The 20,593-nt window shown below is 37.1% G+C and overlaps 1 protein-coding gene across 3 annotated transcripts in view; it reads left to right on the top strand.

Annotated features, from left to right (window-relative positions):
- LOC111142863 (Fas associated factor 1) overlaps positions 1-20,593 on the top strand; it is a 468,894-nt gene that overhangs the window by 184,409 nt on the left and 263,892 nt on the right. For all 3 annotated transcript variants that reach the window (XM_022496233.1, XM_022496232.1, XM_022496235.1), the window contains one exon: positions 944-1,035. In XM_022496233.1, the coding sequence (XP_022351941.1) occupies positions 944-1,035 (92 nt within the window). The remainder of the gene's footprint in view (positions 1-943; positions 1,036-20,593) is intronic.

The raw sequence follows: 20,593 nt of genomic DNA, 5'->3' as shown, positions 1-20,593 counted from the left end.
GGACTTCACACTGGGTGTGGAGCTTACTTTAAAAAAAAAAAAAAAAAAGGTTTGAACTATGTTAGTTTTTACTGTCAAGTTAGGAATTTAAAAGGTATGTAGTAATTTTTTTTTTAAAGATTTTTATTTATTTGACAGACAGATCACAAGTAGGCAGAGAGGCAGGCAGAGAGAGAGAGGAGGAGGAGGCAGGCTCCCTGCTGAGCAGAGAGCCCGATGTGAGGCTCAATCCCAGGACCCTGGGATCATGACCTGAGCCGAAGGCAGAGGCTTTAACCACTGAGCCACCCAGGCGCCCCGGTATGTAGTAATTTTATAGCCAAAAAATTTAGTGAACTTTTATGGCCAAAAAATTTAGTGAACTTTTGTATGGTTTTCAAGATGTAATTCAGGTGTATTCCAAGAGTAGTTTTTTCACCCTAGATGGGTCATTTTAACAAAAAAATTCTCTGGAGTAAGAGTTAAGTGACCTAGGTAACACTTAACTAGAGACCTCATCCAAGTCACCTTACTGCTCAGGCTCCCAACTCCTCATCTATAAAGTCATAAGGTTGAGGTGCTCCCTATGATCTTTTCTAGGTCTTATCATCTCTGACAACCCACATTGCTATTTTTTGCTAAAATAATCCTGGAATGAAGTGCATATTAGTTTCAAGGGTGTACTTCTTCAATGAAGAAATTAATGACTCTCAACTGTGTTCTTATCTATTGTATCTCATCATGAACTAAAGAATTTATATTTTTTAATGTTCATATTTATGCTTATTTATGGTATATATAGGAGAAACAAGTTACTTGGTTTTAATAGTGCTGCATTATTCTGTTTAGGAAATTGTTAAAAGTTTCAAAAAACTACAATATTGAAAAGTTTTAAGAACTTTAGGGGAAAAGTAATGTACAACAACAGTCATTTTTTTGTTTGTCTTTTATTTTTCTTTTTCAGACCGTCTTAAAATCGCTACATTTGCCAAAAAACAACAGTCTTTATGTCCTTACACCAGACTTGCCACCACCTTCATCATCTAGTCATACTGGGTAAGGTGTTTACTTTTCCTGAGAATCTGAAATTAAGCTTGATTATTAAGTTGCTTTAAGCTGTATATAAATACCAAAATGAAATCAAATCAAACTCTTGTTGAAGCTTTAACTCACCAACAACTATTAACTACATAAACTTTCAAACTATTTGGTTTAGATAGTTTGATTTTAGTGGTGGAATTTTTTTCCAAAGAAAATCTTTGGCAAAACTCCATTATGGGAAAAATAGTCAAAAATGATAGTGTTCTTTTTGATGGGGAAGGACTAGTGTTGGAAGGAAGAGATTGAGAAAATGGAACTCTAGCTTCTCCCATGGCTAAAGAAGGCAAACCTTTGAGGAAAATTCATCAGGCACTGCAGAATACAGCTTGAAAAGCACTGATACAGCATTTTTATTAAGACTTTATCTCTTTGGAATAAAGTATCTTGTTCTTTTTTCATTATTCACAGTGAAACTCGGGACATTTATAGAATGGTAAATGATTTTGATATTAAATTATATATGATGTTATTATTGCTAAGTGAAACAAACTGATCTAAAGTACATGATGTTAATGATAGAGTAATAATATTTGTGAGTACAGTATCATTCCAGAACTACGTTTAAGTTGTTCTTAGATTTTTTCCGTTTTTATACACATTTACTTCTTTTTTAGTACTACTTGGTGATTTTGTTTAGTAGGGAGACCTGTGTGCCTAAACTTGGGATATTCTCAAACTTTTCCTACCGTATTAAATATCTTTATTATTATATAGTAGTGTTGGGTCCCCCAATAATGGGTCCATGGTCAAAGGAGCGAGACTGATACAAAGCGAAGGTCAAGCAAAGCTTTATTTTGCGCCAAGCATCAAGAATCAAACCGACCATCAAATAGACCAGTGGGTGCTGCCCCTTACAGAGAGGGTGACCCCTCCCTGCCTCACAGACTAACTTTTATAGAGCAAAGGCCATGTGGTTGGGCCTGGCCACACACAGGTGGCCAATGAGATTGTAACACACAGAGAAAGCTGCACAGTCATGCTAGGTCACACATAAGTGACCAATTGAATTACAATTTACCCTATAGTAGACATTTGAACTAGCCTATCACCTTGGTCAGAATTGGAGCCCAAAAGGCGGGGTCCACACTCCTTAGTAGCTAGGGAGACAGTATGCGTGCTCTACTGATTGGATGTCTCCACCTGACGGGACTCATCCCTGCATTTGGGTATTATCTCCACCTGACCTGACCCACCCTTGTATTTGGGCTTTGTTACCTGGGACTGATTTCCCCGTCTTGCTTTGAAGTAAGTTCCCCTAGTGGGGGGGGGGGGGGCAGAGTCAGTTTAAGTTTTACTGCATAAACAACAAAATGGCTGTTCAACCAAGGTGGGGCTGCTCTGGCTAAATAGGCCCTTACAGTAGGAGGAGAAAATTATTGTTTTTCTCTACTATGCTGCTCACAGAGCAGTTTTGGCTACCAAATGTATGGGGTTCTTTCCCCACACACTGGGCAATTCTTCAATAGAAGCTTGATGTTCTACAATTTAAATAAATTCTGATACCAGCTACCTGGAGATAGCATCTAATCCCATAAGTTCAGGGCTCAGTTCCATAAGACTCTTCCCACAATGGACACTATTTCAAGTTGAGGTTGTCTACTGTGCTTCTGAACAACCGGTTATACAGTGGAGGTTCTCATAGCCCCCTTCTTGGGTTTGATAATTTGCTAGAATGGCTCACAGAATTCAGAAGAGTGCTCTAGTTACTATTACCAAATTATTACAAAACACATTTTAAAGAAATAAATGAACAGCCAGGTGAACAGGTATATATAGGACAAGATATGGAAGTGTCTTGAGCACAGGAGCTTAAAGTTTGGAGTGCTACCCTCACAGCGTGGATGCATTCTTGTTCACCAACTTGGAAGCTCTTTAAAACACTTCCAGAAAAAATAAAAATAAAACACTTCAGCTAGAGTTTTTTTATAGAGGCTTTATTGCATAGGCAGGATTGACTAAATTATTGGCTATTAATAATTAACTCAACATCCAGCCCCTCCGCCCTCCCTACAAATGTGGAGGCAGGGAGAATGCAGGTAGCTGAAAGTTCCAGCCCTTTAATCACTTGCTTGCTTTCCCTTGCAACCAGTCCTCATCCTGAGGGTTTTTCTCATAGTCATTAACTCATGAGCAAACTCTTGTGTGGCTGAAAGGGGCTTGTTATGAATAACAAAAGACCCCCTTCTCCTTCCATCTGTAATACTCTTATCATTTAGAAAGTTCCAAGGGTTCTAGGGAGCTCTTGTGGAGGTTGGGGGAGAAGACCAAATGTATATTTCTTATAGATTATGCCATTACAGGTAGATAGTAGCAAAAAAATTAAATTTGGCTTGTACCAAAGTAGAAATCACTGAACTGAAAAAAGTTAAATCTAATGTAATTGTATTTGATAGTCTGTTAATAGTTCATTTTGGGTTAAGAATTTAATCACTGTTAAGGTTAGGTTAAGAATCAGTCACTGTTCATTTTCCATGTTAAGATCACATATTAATGGGAGATTGAATTTGCACATCATTGCAAACAGCCAAACAGTACTTGTAGTCCTTGTGTTTATAGCAATGTTGATATCAACACTACATGAGATTAAGTTAAACAAGGAGTTATTTGTATGGTTCTGTATTTAGTCAGGACATTATTTTTGTAGTTTAGTTAACAGAGTGTAATCACTGTCACCCAATCTGTAGTCCACATAATTATGAGCAGATAGGAGACATTATTGATTATAATCCATTGCTTTTTAGTCTTATGATTAAATTGATTTATTAAAATGTCTTCTTGGGCTAATGGAATTGTTCTTCATTGCCATGTGGCTGACCTTCCTTTGATTGTCAAATTGCTCAGTTCCTAGGCAAGCAGGGCCCTATAGTGCTTATGAAATGCAGTGTTTTATTGGCAAATGAGTATTTAATACAACACTAAAGTGGTCTTTATGAATCTCTTCCAAAGTTTCTATTTTAATTCCATTTAACCTATGATGTTATGTTAGTTTCAGGTGTACAATATAGTAATTCAATAATTCCATGCATCACCTGGAGCTAATCACAACTAGTGCGCTCCTTAAGCCCCATCACCTATTTAAGCCATCCCCCTACCCACCTCCTTTCTGATAACCATCAGTTTGTTCTCTACAGTTAAGAGTCTGTTTCTTGGTTTATGTCTCTTTCTCTCTTTTTCTCCTTCGCTCATTTGTTTTGTTTCTTAAATTCCACATAGGAGTGAAGTCGTATGGCATATGTTTTTCTCTGACTGATTTAGTTTGCTTAGCATTATACTCTTTAGCCTCATCACATTGTTGCAAATAGTGATTTCATTTTGTTTTATGGCTGAATAATATTCCATTGTATATATATACTGCATCTTCTTTATTCATCATCAGTGGACGCTTTGGCTGTTTCCATATCTTGGCCATTGTAAATAATGCTGCTATAAATACATGGGTGCATATATCCTTTTGAATTTGTGTTTTTGTATTCTTTGGGTAAATACCCGGTAGTGCAATTGCTGGATTGTAGAGTAATTCTATTTTTAATGTTTTGAGGAATGTCCATACTGTTTTCAGAGTGGCTGCACCAGTTTGCATTCCCACCAACAGTGCAGGAGGGTTCTTTGTTCTCCACATCCCTGTTAACACTTGTCTCTCGTGTTTTTTGATTTTAGCCATTCTGACAAGTGTGACATGATAGCATATGGTGATTTAGATTTGCTCTTCCCTGATGTTGAGCATCTTTTCATGTGTCTGCTGGCCATCTGTATATCTTCTTTGGAGAAATGTCTGGTGTTTGGGTGTTGAGTTGTACAAATTCTTTATATTTAGGATACTAAGCCTTCATTGGATAATGTCATTTGCAAATATTTCCTCCCATTCTGAAAGTTTGCCTTTTGGTTTTATTGATTGTTTCCTTCACTCTGCAGAAACTTTTCATATTGATGCAATCCCAATAGTTTATTTTTATTTTTGATTCTCTTGCCTCAGGACACATACCTAGAAAACAGTTGCAACGGCTAATGTCAGAGAAGTTATTGCCTGTATTATCTTCTAGGATTTTTATGGTTTCAGGTCTCGCATTTAGGTCTTTCATCCATTTTGAATTTATTTTTCTGTATGATGTAGAAAAGTGGTTCAGTTTCTTTTGCATGTTGCCATCCAGTTTTCCCATCAATATTTTTGAAGAGACTGTCTTTCCCATTGGATATTCTTTCCTGCTTTGCCATAGATTAATTGACCATGTAGGTGTTATTTATTTCTGGGTTTTCTGTTCTGTTCCATTGATCTGTGTCTTTTTTTTCCCAGTAACATACTCTTTTGATTACTACAGCATTGTAAAATAATTTGAATTCTGGAATTGTGATGTCCCTAGATTTGCTTTTCCTTTTCAAGGTTGCTATGGCTGTTCAGGCCCTTTGTGGTTCCATATAAATTTTAGAATTGTTTGTTCCAATTCTATGAAAAATGCTTGTGGTATTCTGATAGGGATTACATTAAATGTGTAGATTGCTTTGGTTAGTATAGACATTTTATTTATTTATTTTTTAAGATTTTATTTATTTATTTATTTGACACAGAGAGAGGAAGAGACCAGCGAGAGAGGGAATACAAGCAGGGGGAATTGGAGAGGGACAAGCAAATTCCCTGCTGAGCAGGGAGCCTGATGTGGGGCTGGATCCCAGGACACTGGGATCATGACCTGCGCTGAAGGCAGAGCCACCCAGGCACCCCTGGTATAGACTTTTTAACAATATTTATTCTTCTAATCCATGAGCATGGAATGTCTTCTCATTTCATTTGTCATCTTTAATTTCTTTCATCAGTGTTTTATAGTTTTCAGAATACAGGTCTCTCAGCTGTTTGGTTTGGTTTATTCCTAGGTATCTTACTATTTTTGGTACAACTGTAGATGGGATTATTTTTTAAATTTCTTTTTCTGCTGCTTCAGTATTGGAATATAGAAGTGCAACAGATTTCTGTAGATTGAATTTGTATCCTGCAACTTTACTGAATTTTTCTATCAGTTCTAGGAGTCTTTTGTATTTTCTTTATATAGTATCATGTCATATGCATAGTGAGAATTTTACTTCTTGCTGATCTGGATGCGTTGTATTTATTTTTGTTGTCTGATTGCTGTGGCTAAGACTTTGAGCACTATGTTGAATAGAAGTGGTGAGAGTGGGCATCCTTGTCTTTTTTTTTTTTTTTTTTTTAAGATTTTATTTATTTATTTGTCAGACAGAGAGAGGGAGAGAGAGCAAGCACAGGCAGACAGAATGGCAGGCAGAGGCAGAGGGAGAAGCAGGCTCCCTGATGAGCAAGGCGCCCGATGTGGGACTCGATCCCAGGACGCTGGGATCACGACCTGAGCCAAAGGCAGCCGCCCAACCAACTGAGCCACCCAGGCGTCCCCATCCTTGTCTTTTTGTCTGACTTTAGGGGAAAGGCTCTCAGTTTTTCCCCATTGAGGAGGATGTTAGCTGTGGTTTTGTTCTATATGGCCTTTTGTATGTTCTCTCTAAACCTACTTTTTGAGGTTTTTTTTTTTTTTAAGATTTTATTTATCCATTTGACAGGCAGAGATCACAAGTAGGCAGAGAGGCAGGCAGAGAGAGAAAAGAGGAAGCAGGCTCCCTGCGGAGCAGAGAGCCTGATGTGAGGCTCGATCCCAGGACCCTGGGATCATGACCTGAGCCGAAGGCAGAGGCCTTAACCCCTTGAGCCACACAGGCGCCCCTGAGGGTTTTTATCATGAATGAATGTTGTACTTTGTCCAGTGCTTTTTCTGCTTTCATTGAAATGATCATATGGTTCTTATCCTTGAAATGATCATACGGTTCTTATGATATGGTGTATCATGTTGATTAATTTGCAAATTTTGAACCATCCTTGCAGCCCAAGAATGAATCCTACTTGATTGTGGTGAATGACATTTGTAATGTATTGTTGGATTTGGTCTGCTAGTATCCTTTTGAGGATCTTTGTATCTATGTTCATCAGAGATATTGGCCAGTAGTTCTCTCTCTCTCTCTCTCTTTCTCTTTTTTGGTGTGGTATTTTTATCTGGTTTTGGTATCAGGGTAATGCTGGTGGCCTTGTATAATGAATTTAGAAATTTTCCTTCCATTTCTGTTTTTTTGGAGTAGCTTGAGAATAGGTTATTAGCACTTCTTCAAATGTTTGGTAGAATTTGCCTTTGAAGCTGTCTGTTCCTAGACTTTTGTTTGTTGTGAGTTTTTTGATTACTGATTCAATTTCATTACTGATAATCAGTCTGCTCAAAATTTCTATTTCTTTTAAGTTTTGGTAGGTTATTTGTTTTTAGGAATTTATCCATTTCTTCTAGGTTATCCAATTTGTGAACATATAGTTTTCATAATATTCTCTTATAATCGTTTATATTTCTGTAGTCTTCATTATTTCTTCTCTTTCACTTGTGATTTAATTTATTTGGGTCCTTTTTTTCCTTGATGAGTCTGGCTAGAGGCCTATCAGTTTTACTGATTTTTTCCAAAGAACCAGCTCCTGGTTTCATTGATCTTTTCTGTTGTTTTTTAAGTTTCTATATCATTTATTTGTCCTAATCTTTATTATATCCTTCATTTTGCTGGCATTAGGTTTTGTTTTTTGCTCTTTTTCTAGCTCCTTTAGGTCTAAGGTTGAGTCATTTATTGGAGATTTTTCTTGCTTCCTGAGGTAGGTCTGTATTGCTGTGAACTTCCTCTTAGAACCATTTTTGCTGTATCCCAAAGATTATGAACCATTGTGTTTTCATTTTCATTTGTTTCCATGTACTTTTTAAAATTTCTTCTTACTTCTTTGTTGACCCATTCATTGTTTAGTAGCATGTTATTTAACCTCCATGTATTTGTGGTCTTTCCAGATTTTTTCTTGTGGTTGACTTCTAGTTTCATAGTCTTGTGGTCAGAAAAGATGCACGGTATGACTTCTTTTTAAATTTGATGTGGCCTGTTTTGTTTTGCCTAATATGTGATTTATGCTGGAGAGTGTTCCATGTACACTTGAAAAGAATGTGTATTCTGCTGTTTTAGGATGAAATGGTCTGAATATATCTGTTAAATCCCTCTGGTCCAGTGTGTCATTCAAAGCCATTGTTTCCTTCTGTCCATTGATGTAAGTGGGGTGTTAAAGTCTCCTACTATTATTGTATTTTTATTGATTAATTCCTTTATGTTTGTTACTAACTGTTTGATGTATTTGGGTGCTCCCATATTGGGTACACAAATATTTGTATTTGTTATATCTTCTTGTTTGATTGTCCCCTTTATTATTATATAGTGTCCTCCTTTATCTCTTGTTACAGTCTTTGTTTTAAAGGCTATTTTGTTTGATATAAGTATTGCTACTGTGGCTTTCGTTTTACATCGACTTTCATGATAAATGTTTTTCCATCCCCTCACTTTCAGTGTTTGTTTGGGCATCTTTAGGTCTAAAATGAGTGTCTTCCAGGCATCCTATAAATGGGTTACTTTTTTTTAATCCATTCCATCACCCTTTATCTTTTTTTTTTTTTTTAAGATTTTATTTATTTATGTGACAGAGAGAGAGATCACAAGTAGGCAGAGAGGCAGTCAGAGAGAGAGGGGGGAAAGCAGGCTCCCTGTTGAGCAGAGAGCCCGATGCGGGGCTCGATCCCAGGACCCTGAGATCATGACCTGAGCCGAAGGCAGAGGCTTAACCCACTGAGCCACCCAGGCGCCCCACCCTTTATCTTTTGATTGGAGCATTTACTCCATTTACATGTTGTCATTTTGTTACTTGTTTTGTGGGTGTTTCTGAAGATTTTCTCTGATCCTTTCTTGTCTTTCTTTCATGGTTTTCTTTAGTGATATATTTTGATTTCTTTCTCTTTATTCTTTGCGTATATATATTAGTACTTTTTGATTTGTGGTTACCATAAGCTTTATATACAACGTCTTCTTCATTCAGCAATCTATATTAAGTTGATCATCATTTAAGTTTGAACCCATTTTTTTTACTCCTCCCCACATTTGAGGTATATGGTGTTATATATTACATTCTATTATATTATGAGTTCCTTGACTGGCTTTTTACAGAAATATTCATTTTTTACTACTTTTCTGTTTCCTGCTGTTATACTGTCACTTTAGGTCTCTCCTTTCCACTCAAAGAGTCCCTTCTAATATTTCTTGCAGGCTGGCTTAGTGGTCTTGAACTCCTTTCATTTTAGTTTGTGTGGGAAACTCTTTATATCTCTTATTTGATGATAGCCTTCTTGGGTAGGCTTCTTGGCTGCAGATTTTTTCCATTCAGCACTTTCAAATATATTATGCCACTCTCTTCTGGTTTAGAAAGTTTCAGCTGAAAAATCCCCTGTTGGCCTTATGGGTTTCCCATGTAAGTTATAGTCTTCTTTTTCTTGCTGCTTTTAAAAACTTTCTTCAGGGGCACCTGGGTGGCTCAGTGGGTTGGGCCGCTGCCTTCGGCTCAGGTCATGATCTCAGAGTCCTGGGATCGAGCCCCGCATCGGGCTCTCTGCTCTCTAGGGGAGCCTGCTTCCTCCTCTCTCTCTGCCTGCCTCTCTGCCTGCTTGTGATCTCTCTGTCAAATAAATAAATAAAATCTTTAAAAAAAAAAATTAAAAAAAAAAACAACTTTCTTCATTACAATATTTTGCCATAGTTTAATTATGTGTTGGTGTGAATCTGCTTTTATTGACTTTAATGGGGGTTTTCTGTGCCTCTCCTGTTTCTTTCCCCAGATAAGGGATGTTTTCAGCTCTTTTTTAAAAAATTATTTATTTATTTATTTATTTGAGAGAAAGATAGCAAGAGAGAGATTATGAGCAGGGGCAGAGGGAGAAAGAGAGGGAGTAGCAGGCCCCCCACTGAATAGGGAGCCCGACATGGAGCTCAATCCCTGGACCCTGGGATTATGACTTGAAGGCAGACGTTTAACTGACTGAGCCACCCAAGCACCTCTGTTTTCAGCTATCATTTCTTCAAATAATTTCTCTGCCCCCTTTTCTCTCTTCTTCTTCTGGGACTCCTGTATATGAATGTTACTACCTTTGATTTAGTCACTGAGTTCTCCAAGTCTTTTCTTGTTTTGTGTAATTCTTTTTTCTCTCTTTTGTTTGGTTTGATTACTTTTTATTACTCTTGTCTTCTAGGTCATTAATTTGTTCTTCTGCTTCTCCCAGAAGCTGTTCATTGCTATTCATTCCATGAAGTATGTTTCTCATTTTGTTTATTGATCACTCTATCTCTGTTATGTTATTACTTATCTCTGTGTTAAAGATCTCATTCATGTCCTCTGTCTTTTCTGAAGTCCAGAGTGAATCCTTATGATCACTACCTTATATTCTCTACCAGGCATGTTACTTTTATCTGTTTCACCTAGATCTCTGGCTCTGGCCTTGTCCTGTTCTTTAATTTGGGATAAATATTTCTGTCTTCTCATTTTGTCTAAGTCTCTGTGCCTGTTCTTGTGTGTTAGGAGTCATCAGTATCTGCTCTTCTTGGGGGTAATGGCTTTATTAAGAAGCCCTCTAATGCCATGCAGTATTGTCTCTCCTGTTCCCCAGGGCCTGGCACTTGCAGAAGTGTCTCCATTGTGTGCTGGCTGTGCTCTGTTGTTTTGTCCTGCCTGCTTTATCTTCAGGTCAGTTGTCTGTAGAGGCTCTCTTTGCCTGTTGTGGGCAGTGTTTGGTCCTTGGCCTGAATGTAGCACTTCTAAATGAGGTGTGCTCTGGTATATTTGTGAAATGAGACCTGTCACCACCATGGAACTGAGGCTCCACAAAACTCCCATGTTTGGAGACACGCTGTGAGCACAGGTTTGGGCTGTCTTCTGGAGCTGGAGACTGCCACAGTGGACTGATGCAAGCATGATTGGGAAGGGTGATTATTCTGGAGCATGGGGGTGGTGTGTGACTTGGTGTAATCAAGTTAGGTAGCAGGTGTCCATGCTGTGCTGGTTCCTACAGGTGACCCTGTGGTCATGCTGAGGGGCAGGTAGTGAAATGGTGCTGACCAGTTCCTTTGTTCTGGAGTCACCTTTCCATGAATGCTCCTTCTCTGGGATGCTCTCCAAAATGAGCAAACAGCCTACCCACTGTGTCCCCCAGGAGCTCTTCAGATCACTGTTTCTACTCTTTGCCCTTGGGTTGTTTGCCTGCCATCTTTCCAAGAGTAGCTTAATACCCTCTGGGTTCTATTCCAGCCAAGTCTGCGGACCCTTAAAACTCCAGGCTTTAGGTCCACTTGTTGCAGGAAGTCATGAAATTTGGCTCTTCTTGCTTTCCCAGCCATCTGCTATGGGGATTGATTTTCCTCTTTTGCTCTCCTGTGTGCTAGTCACCCTTCTCCAGGACCCAGGCTTCCTCCTCACTGTGGTGGCCATAGTCTGTTTTTCTCCCAAACTGTATCTCCACACTTCCTACCTTCTTTCATGTAACCTCTTCTCTACCTTTAGTTGTTGAGTTTGTACTCCCAGTCTTCAGATGCATTTCTGGGGTTAGAATGATTTGATAATTATCTAATTGTATTCCTGGGAAAAGGCAAGCCTAAGGTCCTTCTACTCTGCCACGATCTTCCAACCTGGCTTAATGGATTTTTACCAAGTTATAATGATGCTGTTTCCATTGTTGGAACAGTAGGACAAATAAAATTCAAAGCTAAACAGAAGTCATAAAAGCACAGAGTATCTGGGGAGTGGGAGGAGGGACATGCAGAAGCTCCTATTAATGAAAAAATTATGTTAATGCACATTTTATTAAAATCTAACTAAAATCCAAGTTGTTTTTCTTTTAGTGTGTTAATCTAATATATCTTTCCATAAAACTAGAGAGTATTTTCCCTTTTTTTTGGTGATGTATATTTGATTTGATTTCATGGGAGACAACTGAAAAAATCCATGCAGAACCTTAAATTACTATAATTATTTTGAACTTGTGATATGTTTTTAAATTATTTACCGACAAACCATTTTATTCTCAAGTTTTGGTGAGAACTGTAGATCTAGAGAACACTACAGTTTAAACCATGTCCTATAAGAATTTTTTTTTTATTTTACTGCCACTAGGGGGTGCCTGGTAATTGAATCTGTTTTTATATTTACAATTTCTGAAAAAAGAAAACACTAGAAAGAAATTTATGATATGTATGTCTATAATTATGCTTAGAATTATTTTATTTTTTACTTTTAGAATTATTTTAACATAAATTATATTTTTCAGAAAACAATATCAAGCTAAGAATATAAGAGCAATCTCTTATTCATAACCGATGTAATAGTTGAAAATCATCTAAAAACACTTCTTAATAAATCAGATTTCACTAATTAATAGAAAAGCGAAACAGTATCCCGATGGCAACACTTCAGACTATACTATAAGTCAAAGTAAAATTAGCAAAGAGAAAAAAACCTGTTAATTATACACATTTCATATTATAAGATTTAGTCCACCAAGGATTTAATTATTACATACTGGATAAAAATAAGCTCTGTCCTCAAGTAGCTTATAAAGTATTAGGCTTTTTCTTAATTTGTCTCTTTACAGGAATTTTGCTCGGATACCACTCACTCTTAATGTTCTGTCTGCCACTCAGGTTGATTTATTCAGTAAGCGCCTCTTTTCATCTGCTCTAAAGGTTGGCGTTCCTGAGAGTTCTGTTCTCAGCAGTCTCTCCTACTGTAATTTCTCCCTGTAACTACTCTGATATCTACTTAGTCCTTCATTTTCCAAATATGTATAGATGACACATAGTCTGTTTAATCAACCCATATGTCCTAGTTGCCAATGGAGCTTTTCACTGGTGTGTAGCCACATGTAATTCAAAGTCATATGTCTAGAAGTGAGAAAAGAAAAATAACCTGCATACTTCTAGAAAGAAAAAAAATGGGAAAACTTAGTCAATACATCAGTAAGCAGTAATATGATAAAGGAGGACAGGAAAACAGAGTAGAGAGCAGAAAATATGACAGCAAAAAAAAAAATCATGTATATTTAAATCTCAGTAAAGTATTAAACTCCTATTAAAAGCTCTCAAATAGGATTTTAAAAATAGTCCACTGTATGTTGTTCACCAGAGAATCATCTATTTTTTTTAAAAGATCTTTCATTTATTTATTTGAGAGAGAGACAGTGAGAGAGAGTATGAGAGGGGAGAAGGTCAGAGAGAGAAGCAGACTGGGAGCCCAATGCAGGACTTGATCCTGGGACTCTGGGATCACGACCTGAGCCAAAGGCAGTTGCTTAACCAACTGAGCCACCCAGGCACCGCAGAGAATCATCTTTTGGAGAAATGGCATAGAAAAGGGAAAATAAAGGGACAGAAAATTATATTCTAACTAAATATTAGTTAAAAGAATACATAGCAATATTAGTATCACATAAAGTTGAATTTAAGGCAAATAGTAATGAGGGCCATTTTACCAAGAAGATAGGACAGTCGTGAACTTACGTGTACAAATCAGCAAAATTGGTAGAATTACAAGGAGAAATAGAGCAACCACAATCATATACAAACATATTTCAGAAACTAATGAATTAAGCAACATATTTTTGCAGACTATAGAAGATTTGAATAGCCAAGTCAAATACAAATGGAATACATATGAAAATTGGCCATTACTAGAACACAACACCAGTATCAAAGAATCACTATCATACTGACCTCATTCTCTGACCATTATGCAATTAAATTAGAGGTGAAGTAATAATAAAAGATATCTCTGAGATTCTCCATATATTTAGATTACTACAAATGATTTATTTCAGAATTATGGGTCAAAATGAAATCATAATAAAAATAATATAATTATAATAATATAATAATAAAAATAATAATAATTAATAAATAAATTAATTAAATTAAAATTAAAAAATAAAAAAATAATAAAAAACACTAGATATTTAGAAGTGAACACAGTGAGAGTTCTAGATACTAAAACTTAGAATACAGCAAAAGTGGTACCTAGAGGCAAACGTGTAATCTTAAGTCCACTAATTAGAAGACAAGAAAGATAGAAAACAATTGAATTGTTGTTCAATTTAAGAAAATAGAGAAATAACAACAGAGTAAGTCAGAAGAAAATAGAAGGAAAGGAAGATTAAGTAGCAGAAATTACTGATAGAGGTAATCTACAGCAAATTAACTTTTTGCTTAGAAAGTCAAGCCAGGAAAAAATAAGAGTAAGTACAAATAAAAATTCAGGTATGAAAAAGGGGATTTAGTCATAGATTCAGAAGAGATTTCTTAATTAATAAAGTAGCTATTAAATTAATACTAACATAAAAGAAATTAATAAATTGTTTTAAACAAAAATAAATACATATAAATAATAATAAAAATATGTATCTTTATATAAGAAAATCCTGAAATTTGAAGAAATGGAGAATTTTATATAAAATTAAAAGTAATAAAATTAGTACAAGAAGGAAACAGATAACCTGAAAAAAATGGTAAGCATTAAAGAAACTGAATTAACAGTCAAAAATTTGATATGCCACTCCTTCCCACTCTCTCTACCCCAGAGGATTTCCATGATGAAATCTTACCAAATCTTCATGAGAGTATCCCAATCTTAAATTCTTCCCAGAGGTCTTGCTACCTATCTTATGTTATAATGCTCATTAGAATCTTGATACCAAAACCAAAAAAAGATAATGTAAGAAAAAATTACCTCAACTTGTAACCAGAGATAATAAAAATGAGTGGGTAAACTTTTCTTTGCCCACTCTCAGCTTTACCATTTAATCATCTCTTTTTCCCCTGTCCCTAATCCATACCTTCAAATGGCATCTCTCTCCAAATTCAAATGGTGTTATGAGATTTAAAGGAAACAATAGCCCTCCTTTGAAAAACATAACTTGATTATATTTCTTCCCTGCTCAAACCCCTCTACTAGCTTTTCATCACAATTAGGATAAAAATCCAAGTTCCTTGCTATGACCCATGAAGGATTTACATAATCTTGTTCCTGACCTTCTCCCTCATTTCATCTCTTATCACTCTCCTTCTGGCTCATAGCTTGCCAGCCACACTGGCCTACTTGCTCTTCTTTATTTTTTTTTTTTAATTTAATTTATTTGTCAGAGAGAGAGAGAGAGCGCACAAGCAGGGGGAGCGGCAGGCAGAGCAGGCAGAGGGAGAAGTAGGCTCCTGCTGAGCAAGGAGACCCACACGGGACTCAGGCCCAGGACCCTGGGATCATGACCTGAGCCGAAGGCAGTGGCTTAACTGACTGACCCAGCCAGGTGTCCTACCTCTTCTTTAAACATTCTAAATGTGCTTCTACTTCAGGGCATTTACCTATTCCCCTGCCTGGAATGATCTTCCATCAATAATCAATTTAGTTTATTTCTTTACTTTAGTCAGTCCTCTGCTCAAATGTCACATCCTCAGAGAGGCTTTTCTTGATCCCTCTGCCTAAAACAGCCCCTCTGTCATACTTTCTCCCTTTATCTTGCTTTATCACTGAAATGCATTACTTTATTAATATATTCATATTTCTTGTCCATCTTCTTCATCACAATGTAAAGCTACAAGAAATCAGGGACTTTTTTTGTTTAGTGCTATAGCCTCAGCAGCTAAAAGAGTACCTAAAACGTACTAGGTACTTAGAAATATTTGTAGAATAAATACTGTGAAGTGACACAGTCCTAAGGATATTTGCCTCTTAAAGACCAAATCTAAGGAGTAAAGTTCTAGTGGTGGGATAACAAGCATTATGCAGAACAGAGATTAAATATCTGGGGAAGAGATGATCTTAAACATGTCCATAAATGTAATGAGTTAGACAATCTTCACTTCTTAGCATGAGGTTATCCTTTATTTTTGTCCATTGTTCTTTATATCTTTTTTCCTCAAAATATGGAAGGAGCTCTGGCTTTATAGAACACATAAACTATTCAGTTCTATATTTGCCCTACACTGGCTTTTTGGCCTGAGGTAACATTTTTCCTCTATGAGACTAGTTTCCTTAGTATTAGTTCATGTATGACTATCTTCTCCAACCAGATTCAGAGCAGTGAAAAGGAAGAACATTCTTAATGAACAGCTCCCTCAGTTTATGGAAGGGTTACATATGTAAAAGGCCCTTAATAACAAATACTTGTAATGAATATGAAAAGTTTCATGACTAATTGAGGAATGTGATTTTTGGTCTATGCATCCTAGTCTCTTCATTGGCTATTTTGCTAATTGTCAAATTTGTCATAAAGTGTTTTGTTTTGTTCTGTTTTTTAAGATTTTATTTATTTATTTGACAGAGACAGAGAGACAGCAAGAGAGGAAACACAAGCAGGGAGAGTGGGAGAGGGAGAGTGGGGAGGCAGATGCAGGCCTTCAACCCAGGACCCTGGGATCATGACCCGAGCTAAAGGTAGATGCTTAACACTGAGCCACCCAGGTGCCCCATAAAGTGTTTTCCAGATAAATTAAGAGTTCATCTATCATGTTACTCATGAAGGGTGTCCATTACCAGATGTCATTTATTAGGTACAGATTGAGTACCATCTTACAAAGTGTTAAGTCATTGTTCTAGGTACTGGGGATACAATAAGGAACAAGAAGACAAAGATGCCTGCTTTCATGGGGTTTACAATATAGTATGTGTAGAGGTGTGTGGGGGGGACAGGCAACAAAGTATAAAAATATAAGAAAAATTATTAGGTGATAATAAGTGCTTTCTAGATAACTAAAGTAGAGTGACATGATAAGAATTGGGTCACTGCTGTAGGTTGTAAGCTCAGGAAAGACCTCTCTGAAGACATTCTGTTTGAGCTGAGACATGATGGCTGAGGAGCCATTCAAGTGAAGAGCAGAATAAAAAGTATTCTAGGTAAGGTAAAATATTCTATGTAAATAATGCCAAAGCTTTCAGGCCATATATAAATATAGATGGAGAAGGTTAAATATTTTTGGATTTGGTATTCCTGGTGATTGCTTGCTAGAAAAAGACTGAGAAGATGCCTTGGTAATAAGACAGTCTTTTCAACTTGCTTTGGTCTTCTACTGATAAGTGATAAAAAGGTCCAGTTCCATTTTAGTTATATAGATTTTCTTCATTTTATGGAAAGTTGACAGAAAACAAGGTATCCCCTGTATAGTTGTCCCTTTTACTAGTAGTAATTGATTCATGCTGTTGAACTTTGACCTTTTATACTGGGAGGATGGTTCCAGTTTATATTTTAATGACTTTTATGAGGGTATTTTTGAGCTCTGGTCATGAAGTCAAACATATGGTCTGCTTATGTGGCCTCTGAGTTGTGAAGTTGCTGTTAACTATGGCTTTGAATTAATTGCTATTGTACAAGCAGGGGTAAAACCAGGGTGCTAATTGGGAATCTTGTGATAGTTGAGTAAACCACTGGTGTTAATATATATGGCCTTTTTTTTTTTTTTTTTTGGCCGTTGGAAAACCATTGGTAGGAAAGCAGGTAACAGTAGTCTTGAATTAAGCAAGAGGAGGGTGTTATATTTCCACTGGGTGCTGTGGAGAGTAATTGAGGAGTAATGAGTCAAGGTATCTGAGTTGTAGCCCCAGCTCTGCCACAGAATCATTGTATGACTGTAGATAGACAGGTCACTCTTCTGCTCTTGGCCTCAGATACTACCAGAAAATAAAGAGATTCTTCTAGATTCTTAGGCATCTGTGGTGCCACTCATTTTACCTTTTCTCTAGGGTTCTAATCAGTGGATTATACAAATAAAAATTAGTATTTAAATTAAAAAACAAAACTGCTTTAATAGCCAGATGAGCACACAATAGAACATGTGGTTGGTTGGTTGGCTTATTTATTTATTTATTTATTTATTTTTATCGTACATCATTAGTTTTTTATGTAGTGTTCAATGATTCGTTAGTTGCATATAATAACCAGTGCCCATCACATCACATGCCCTCCTTTAATGCTCATCACCCAGTTACTATATCCCCTCACCCACCTCCCCTTCTCTAACCCTCAGTTTGTTTCCCAGAGTCAAGAGTCTATCATGGTTTGCCTCCCTCTCTGATTTCTTCCCGTTCAGTTTTCCTCCTCTTCTTCTATGATCCTCTGCACTATTTATGTTCCACATATGAGTGAAACTGTATGATAATTGTCTTTCTCTAATTGACTTATTTCACTTAGTATAATACCTTCCAGTTCCATCCGTGTCAATCTAAATGGTAGGTAAATGGTAGGTATTCATTTTCTGATGGCTGAATAATATTCTATTATATGTACAAACCACATCTTCTTTGTCCATTCATCTGTTGAAGGACATGTTGGCTCCTTCCACAGTTTGGCTATTGTGGACATTGCTGCTGTGAACCAGTTTGGGGTACAGGTGCCCCTTCTTTCCACTACATCTGTGTATTTGGGGTAAATACCCAGTACTGTAGTTGCTGGGTTGTGGGGTAACATCTTGAGAAACCTCCATACTGTTTTCCAGAGTGGCTGTACCAACTTGCATTCTCACCAACAGTGTAAGAGGGTTCCCCTTTCTCTGCATCCTTGCCAACATTTGTTATTCCCTGTCTTGTTCATTTTAGCCATTCTAACTGGTATAAGGTGGTATCTCATTGTGATTTCGATTTGTATTACCCTGATGATAAGTGATGTGGGGCATTTTTTTCATGTGTCTGTTGGCCATTTGTATGTCTTTGGAGAAGTGTCTGTTCATGTCTTCTGCCCATTTCTTGACTGGATTTTTTGTTTTTTGGGTATTGAGTTTGAGAAGTTCTTTATAGATCTTGGATACCAGCCCTTTATCTGTACTGTCATTTGCAAATATCTTCTCTCATTCCATAGGTTGCCTTTTAGTTGACTATTTCCTTTGCCATGCACAAAGCTTTTATCCTAATAAAGTCCCAATAGATCACTTTTGCTTTTGTTCCCCTTGCCTTTAGAGACGTGTCTTGCAAGAAGTTGCTGTGGCTAAAGTCAAAGAAGTTACTGCCTGTGTTTTCCTCTAGGATTTTGATGGATTCCTATCTCACATTTAGGTCTTTGATCCATTTTGAGTATGGTGTAAGAAAATGGTGAAGTTTCATTCTTCTGCATGTGGCTCTCCCAATTTTCCCAGCACCATTTATTTGAGAGACTTTTTCCCATTAGATAATCTTTCCTGCTTTGTTGAAGATTAGTTGACCATAGAGTTGAGGATCCATTTCTGAGGTCTCTATTCTGTTCCATTGATCTATGTGTTCGTTTTTGTCTGTTTGTTTGTTTTTAAAGATTTTATTTATTTATTTGACAGAGATGCAGCAAGAGAGGAAACACGGCAGGGGGAGTGGGAGAAGGAGAAGCAGGCTTCCTGCCGAGCAGAGAGCCTGATATGGGACTCAATCCCAGGACTCTGGGATCATGACCTGAGCTGAAGGCAGACACTTAACGACTGAACCACCCAGGCACCCCATGTGTCTGTTTTTGTGCCAGTATCATGTGTCTGGAGGTTTGCAGCTTCGTACTATATCTTGAAGTCAGGCATTGTGATGCCCCCAGCTTTGCTTTTCTTCTTCAGCAATCTCCTGGCAATTTTAGGTCTTTTCTGGTTCCATACAAATTTTAGGATTGTTTGTTCCTGCTGTGTGAAAAATGCTGATGGTATTTTGATAGAGATTGCATTGAATATGTAGATTGCTCTGGACAGTATAGACATTTTCACAATGCTTATTCTTCTAATCCATGAGTGTGGAATGTTTTTCCCTCTCTTTTTGTCTTCCTCAATTTCTTTCTTAAGTGTTCTGTAGTTTCTAGAGTACAGATCCTTTACATCTTTGGTTAGGTTTATCCCTAGGTATCTTATGGTTTTTGGTGCAGTTGTAAATGGGATTAATTCCTTGATTCCTCTTTCTTTAGTCACATTGTTAGTGTATAGAAATGCAGTTGATTTCTGTACATTGATTTTGCATCCTGCCATGTTGCTGAATTGCTGTATGAGTACTAGCAATTTGGGGGTGGAGTCTTTTGGGTTTTCCACATAAAGTATCATGTCATCTGTGAAGAGTGAGAGTTTGACTTCTTCTTTGCCAATTTGAATACTTTTTATTTCTTTTTTGTTGTCTGACTGCTGAGGCTAGGACTTCTAGTGCTGTGTTGAACAATAATGGTGAGAATGGGCATCCCTGTCCTGTTCCTGACCTTAAGGGAAAAGCTCTCAGTTTTTTCCCATTGAGTTCACTGTGGGCTTTTCGTAGAAGGCTTTTGTGATATTGAGGTATGTTCTCTCTATCCCTGCACTTTGAAGAGTTTAAATCAAGAAAGGATACTGTATTTTGTCAGATTTTTTTTTTTTTTTGGATCAAGAGAGGATCATATGGTTCTTGTGTTTTCTTTATTAATGTGATCTGTCATGTTGATTGGTTTGTGAATGTTGAATCACCCTTCTATCCCAAGAATAAATCTCACCTGTTCATGGTGAGTAATCCTTTTAATATACTGTTGGAACCTATTGGTCTGGCATCCATGTTCATCAGGGATATTGGTACATAGTTCTCCTTTTAATGAGGTCTTTATCTGGTTTTGGGATTAAGGTAATGCTGGCCTTATAG

The sequence above is a fragment of the Enhydra lutris genome, unplaced genomic scaffold (assembly GCF_002288905.1).
Source record: "Enhydra lutris kenyoni isolate GAN:26980312 unplaced genomic scaffold, ASM228890v2 scaffoldscaffold9, whole genome shotgun sequence".
NCBI lineage: Eukaryota > Metazoa > Chordata > Mammalia > Carnivora > Mustelidae > Enhydra > Enhydra lutris.
The sequence above is the reverse complement of the archived record's forward strand: the minus strand, read 5'-3'. Positions and strand labels throughout refer to the sequence as shown.